The 6,301-nt window shown below is 50.6% G+C and overlaps 1 protein-coding gene across 1 annotated transcript; it reads left to right on the forward strand.

Moving 5' to 3' along the window:
• The first annotated feature begins 344 nt into the window (after positions 1–344).
• On the forward strand, positions 345–5,719 carry LOC125119132 (intelectin-2-like). Its single transcript, XM_047765983.1, has 5 exons — positions 345–592; positions 1,182–1,340; positions 1,742–1,862; positions 2,889–2,989; positions 5,570–5,719. The coding sequence occupies exons 1-5, from the start codon at positions 401–403 to the stop codon at positions 5,717–5,719; spliced, it is 723 nt and encodes a 240-aa protein (XP_047621939.1). The 5' UTR covers positions 345–400.
• Positions 5,720–6,301: the final 582 nt, after the last annotated feature.

The following is a 6,301-nucleotide window of genomic DNA, read 5'->3' on the forward strand; positions in this document are numbered from 1 at the left end:
TTTCGGGCCACACCTGTGGCATATGGAGGTTCCCCGGCTAGGGGTCTAATTGGAGCTGTAGCTGCCAGCCTACACCACAGCCACAGCAATGTCAGATCCCAGTTGTAGTTGTAGTTGTAGTCTGTGACCTACACCACAGCTCATGGCAATGCCAGATCCTTAACCTACTGAGTGAGGCCAGGGATGGAACCCGCAACCTCCTGGTTCCTAGTCAGATTCATTTCTGCTGTGGCACGATGGGCAGTCCTGAATGCATTCTTGATTCCGAGGGTCTTTCTGGGTGGGGGTCTTGAGAAGAACCCTGTGGTCTCAGGCAGGGGCCTGTGGGCTGGTTCCCTCTGCAGATGGCCTGTATTTCCTCCACACTGAGAATGGTGTCGTCTACCAGACCTTCTGTGACATGACGTCTGGGGGCGGAGGCTGGACCCTGGTGGCCAGTGTGCACGAGAATCACATGGCTGGGAAATGCACGTTGGGTGACCGCTGGTCTAGTCAGCAGGGCAGCAGGGCCGACTACCCCGAGGGAGATGGCAACTGGGCCAATTACAACACCTTTGGGTCTGCAGAGGCGGCCACCAGCGATGACTACAAGGTTGGTGGCCCTGACCACCCAGCTAGGAAAGGGTAGTTGCTGAGTGTGGCTGGACCCCAGGGTGTGGAAGGGAGGGTGGAGGCGGGGGTGTGGAGGTAGGGCTGGGGAGGGAGAAAGAGAGGATTCCATGTCTTTTTTTTTTTTTTTTCTGTCTTTTGTCTTTTCTAGGGCCGCACCCGCATATAGAGGTTCTCAGGCTGGGGGTCTAATCAGAGCTGTAGCCACCAGCCTATGCCACAGCCACAGCAGTGCGGGATCTGAGCCGCATCTGCAACCTACAGCACAGCTCGAGGCAATGCCAGATCCTTAACCCACTGAGCGAGGCCAGGGATCGAACCTGCAACCTCAGATTCATTAACCACTGAGCTATGATGGGAACTCCAGGATTCCATGTCTTGAATCACCTCCTCCTCCCAAGCAGTCTGCTGGGAGGTGGGGCACTGCCACCTACTGGAAGGGAGTGTCTGAGTGCAGCTGGCCACCTGTGCGCCTGGAGGCCAGACCTCTCAACTCAGCAGAGGGCTGAGTGTGGGGTCTGCTGCTGGTTGGGTTCATGGGCTGGTCAGGCTCATTGCATGTCACTCTCTAGAACCCTGGCTACTATGACATCCAAGCCCGGGACCTGGGCATCTGGCATGTGCCCAACCGGTCTCCCCTGCAGCAGTGGAGGAACAGCTCCTTGCTGAGGTACCGCACCAATACTGGATTCTTCCAGAGGCTGGGACATAATCTGTTTGGACTCTACCAGGTATATGGGGCCACTGGCTGTGGGTGGGGGGTTCTTCCTTTGGTGAATGGAGCGTCAAGTCCTGGGATAAGGAGTCCGTCTGCTCTGGGTCCCTTTTCACTAGCAGGTGCCTGTGTTTGGCTTTCTCCTCCCTGTGGGTCACTGTGATACCTGGGCTGCCTCTTTCAGAGGGATAAAGAGCCAAGCAGGGGGAGAGCCCTGTGGGAGAAGGAATGGGGGCATCGTGGGAGGAGGACAAGGGGCTGGAGGCTGGTGAGGGACCTGGCTGTGGAGAGAAGGGAATCCCTGTTATCCAGGCCGATTTCTACATAACAAGAGAACTGAGGGCGCCAAACCCCCGACTTCCCCATGTGGCAGCCTCTCTACTGGCCTCACACAGCCTCTGTTTTGGGTCCTTGCAGAAATACCCAGTGAAATACGGAATAGGGAAATGTTGGACTGACAATGGCCCAGCCATTCCTGTTGTCTATGACTTTGGTGATGCTCAGAAAACTGCATCTTATTACTCACCCTATGGACAAAGTGAGTGTCTGCTTCCCAAGCCCAGTCATCAGTCCTTTCCTGCACTCTTGGAGCAAATGTAAATACCAGCAATTAATACTTGCTAGCACTTATCGAGCATGTTGAAGGTGCCAAGCTCTTACAGAGGAACTTTTTTTTTTGCTCTCTAGGTAAGGGCTGTACCGGTGGCATATGGAGGTTCCCAGGCTAGGGTTGAATGGGAACTGTAGCTGCCGGCCTACACCACAGCCCTAGCAGCACCGGATCCTTAACCCACTGAGCAAGGCCATGGATCAAACCCAAAACCTCATGGTTCCTAGTCGGATTTGTTTCCACTGCGCTACGTTGGGAACTCTTATAGAGGAACTTGTCATGATTTAGTAACATTTAATCATCATGAGAAAACTATGACGTTAGAATTCCTACCTTCTCCATTTTACAGGCTCTAAACTCAGGCTTCTTAACCAATACCCTGTATGACCTCTTGTAATAGTTAAGCAAAATTAGGCTAATGTTGACAAGTGAGAACTTTTTGAAAGTGGTGAGGAAAACTCACTTTTGTTATTCACTTTTAAAAGGCATATTTTTTCATGAAAATATAGCCACAGAACTTAAATCTTCAGTGGGAGGATAAGAGCCATTGCTTGCACATTTGGTATTTCAGTGAAAGCAGGTAATGGTAGGTGGCAACATAAGCCTATGATAACTGGATGCCAAAGTGTGCCAGCAGGAGCGGATGGCCCCATCCCATATTGTTTATTCCTGCTGGACCTGGCGGTCTTCTTGCTGATCTTTCAGTGGAGTCTAATTGTCCGAAAGCCTTAGGCAGACAAGTGACCTCTTGTGAGCCCCAACTTGGTCTTCTTGCCCCCGAAGAGGAGAATTTCTCTTCCATGCAAGGTCAGGGCCAGGATGTAGCAGCCACTGTCCACAGAGGTGCTGGGCTCCCTGCCCTGTTGGTTTAGGGCATCCTGAGCTGGTCAAAGGGAAGCTGGTTCTAGTTCCTTCTTTGCATCCTTGGCCTTTTCTCTGCCTCTTCTTTTCCAGGAGAATTTGTGGCAGGATTTGTCCAGTTCAGGGTGTTTAATAACGAGAGAGCAGCCAACGCCCTGTGTGCTGGGATGAGAGTCACTGGCTGCAACACTGATGTGAGTTTGGGGAAGAGCCATGATTTGCGCATTTGTGTGTGTGTGTTCACCTACAGGGGTGTGTTGATGTGTTTCTCTGTGGGTTGCTTTTTCACTTTTTTTTTTTTTGGTCTTTTGCCATTTCTTGGGCCGCTCCCGTGGCATATGGAGGTTCCCAGGCTAGGGGTCTAATCAGAGCTGTAGCCACCCGCCTACGCCAGAGCCACAGCAACGGGATCCGAGCCGCGTCTGCAACCTACACCACAGCTCACGGCTACGCCGGATCGTTAACCCACTGAGCAAGGGCATGGACCGAACCCGCAACCTCATGGTTCCTAGTCAGATTCGTTAGCCACTGCGCCATGACGGGAACTCCTGATAAGAACTTTAAAGATCTACTCTCCCATCCACACATACTAACCAGGCCTGACCCTGCTTAGCTTCCGAGATCAGACAACATCGGGCGCGTTCAGGGTGGTGTGGCTGTAGACTAATGATCTACTCTCTTAGTAACCTTTATCACAGACAATACAGTATTCTTACTTATAGTCACCATTTCATCCCCAGGACTTATTTGATAACTGAAAGTTTTCACCTTTTGACCACTGGATATGATTATTGCCAGTGAGGCCCAATATCTATATCCTTACATACGATTAGTACTTGAATGCTGGGTTTACAAAGTATTTCTACATGTTGAGGTCATGAAAGGGTTTCCAACATTTTTTTTTTTTTTTTTTAGAGTGGCACCCATGGCTTATGGAGGTTCCCAGGCTAGGGGTTGAATTGGAGCTGTAGCTGCTGGCCTACACCACCGCCACAGCAATGCCAGATCTGAGCCACGTCTACGGCCTACACCGAAGCTCACGATAATGCAGGATCCTTAATCCACTGAGTGAGGCCAGGGGTTGAACCTTCGTCCTCCTGGATGTTGGTCAGATTCATTTCCGCTGAGCCACGATGGGATCTCCTCATTAACGCCCTTTTGCATGTACCCCTGAGTGCACCAATTCCCTGATCTTAGATACACAGGGCACCTACAAAGTGCTAGGTATCAGAGATGCAAAGGGGACAGAGTCATCTTAAGGAGCTCAGACTGAGTGTGTCAGAGATGCAAGTGCATGATGTCAACCTCATGGTATCACCTGTGATAGCAACGTAAACAAGGGCCCTAGGAGCACAATACAGGAGCTTCCACCTCTACCAATGGCACATTGTTGATTCTCCAGGAAGGTGACATTTGTATTGAATCTTACAAGTTGTGCAGATTTCAACAATAGCACGGGTCAGAATGGTGCCTTTCTAGCCTGAGTGACTAACATGTTCAAAATCAGTGTTTAAGAGAGCATGGTGTGTTGAGGATGCAGTGAGCTGTTGTGCAGTTTTGGAGCAAGGTGTGCATGTTGGGCAGAAGCAGGAGTTGATACTGGAAATAACCTGCAAGAAGCAGGGAAAGCAGATACTTCTCCATGGTGTGCGGGACATAGAATTTTTGTGGTAGATGATGATGCTGATGAAAGGTTTTTGAGCAGAGGAGTGACCTAATCAGCTTTGGTTTTGCTAAGATGATGCACAGCGTGTGGAGGACATGGCTTCAGGGCAGAGAGATTCAGGAGAGCACAAGGCCAGTGCCAAGGTGCAGGTGTTAAATACTGAGGATCTGAGCAAGCATCATTTTTTTGGGGGGGGGGCCACACCCATGGCATATGGAGGTTCCCAGGCTAAGGGTCGAATCGGAGCTGCATCTGTTGCCCTACACCACAGCCACAGCAATGCTGGACCCAAGCCATATCTTCGACCTATACCACAGCTTGCAGCAACACCGGATCCCTAACCCACTGAGTGAGGCCAGGGATAGTACCTGCGTCCTCACGGATGCCAGCCAGACTTGTTTCCGCTGAGCCATGATGGGAACTCCGAGCCAGCATCTTCTTGATGAGGTTGGATGAGCAAGGATGGATACACAGGCAATGGAGTCTACAGTTCTTGAGGCGCTAACGAATATGGGGCATGGAAAGTGAGGGAGACTGAAGAGACTTCAGGTTTTCGTTTTGGGTGACTTAGTTCTATCCATGAGGGTGGAAGGCAGCTATGCTGACCACTCTACCCCCAACGCTGTGCTATCCATTAGGATGGGTGACAAGAAGAGGACTAAGTTCAGGGGCAGCAAGAGAGAGAATCATTGGGTTTTGCTCAGTGGCGTTTTAGATCTAGAGCCATCTAGGAGGAGATCTCCAGGTGGCTTTGGATATGGGTTTTCAAGCAGAGCTGAGGAGGAGACTGACCCCATATGATCATGCTGGTATGTCATGGGAGGTGAGGAGCCATAATCAGGGGAGAGTGAGGTGTGGACAGAGCCGTGAAGAAGAGCAGCTGGGGGACTGATTGAGCCCAAGAGGGGCTGAGGGGTCGGAGAAGAACTATAAAGAAGGTAGAAAGGATTTCAGGAAAGAGCATGACCTCAGTGTCCACTGGAGGGAGTTTATATGGGGTTGGGGCAAAGCCAATTAGGACCACAACCACAGATGCCTGCAATTGTCCCATTAAGTCTCAGTGGTGTCCCCAGCACACCCCTCTCTAGTCTCTTCTCTCTGCTCCCAGCACTGCATTGGTGGAGGAGGATTCTTCCCAGAGGGCAATCCTTTGCAGTGTGGGGATTTCTCCGCCTTTGACTGGACGGATATGGAAGACACATGCTTACAGCCCAGCCGGGAGATAACTGAGGCTGCTGTGCTCCTGTTCTACCGCTGAGAGCTGGGCGGTGGGAGACGTGGAGCCCAGTCCTAACCCAGGTCCTCAGAGATGGAAACACAGAATGCTAACAAGGAGGAGAGGAGAATAAATCTCGTTACTTTCCCATTCTGTGTTTTTGAGTTCTTTTTACAAAGTGACTGAGACTCGGAAGGATCTTTTCAAAATATGCCTCTTGTTCTGTGGATTTCCTCTTAGACCCCCTGGGTTTGGAGCTTCAAGTCTCAGGTCCCAGCATACATGTTTTCCCATTTCTAGGGAACTCCTGAAAGACCAGAGGAAAATCTTGTGAGTTTTCCTACCATGCAGTTCTTGGTTAATCCAATAAACATCATGAAGAAGAAAAGATGATGATGATTGAGATTGAGCAGGAGAAAAAGAAATGGCAGGGTCACAACTGCCCGCTCCCTTTATCCCCTGCCTTTGATACTCAGAACAATGTTCCTAAAATGATTGAGTGGCGGTTCCACTGTGCATGGTTGGGGATGGTTCTCAGAGCACCAAGAAATTCATAGACCACCTGCTGCGTGTCCTGCAACTCAGCTAAACTTTGACCCACAGATGCCAGGAGACAGTTTCAGG

The sequence above is a fragment of the Phacochoerus africanus genome, unplaced genomic scaffold (assembly GCF_016906955.1).
Source record: "Phacochoerus africanus isolate WHEZ1 unplaced genomic scaffold, ROS_Pafr_v1 Scaffold_141, whole genome shotgun sequence".
NCBI classification, from domain to species: domain Eukaryota; kingdom Metazoa; phylum Chordata; class Mammalia; order Artiodactyla; family Suidae; genus Phacochoerus; species Phacochoerus africanus.

What these genes read in the sequence shown, in the direction of transcription:
- LOC125119132 (XM_047765983.1), top strand. Translation starts at nt 401, where the DNA reads ATGACGTCTGGGGGCGGAGGCTGGACCCTGGTGGCCAGTGTGCACGAG. An exon ending in TTACTCACCCTATGGACAAA is followed by an intron (nt 1,863 to 2,888) that starts GTGAGTGTCTGC and finishes CTTCTTTTCCAG; the next exon opens with GAGAATTTGTGGCAGGATTT. An exon ending in TCACTGGCTGCAACACTGAT is followed by an intron (nt 2,990 to 5,569) that starts GTGAGTTTGGGG and finishes CTCTGCTCCCAG; the next exon opens with CACTGCATTGGTGGAGGAGG.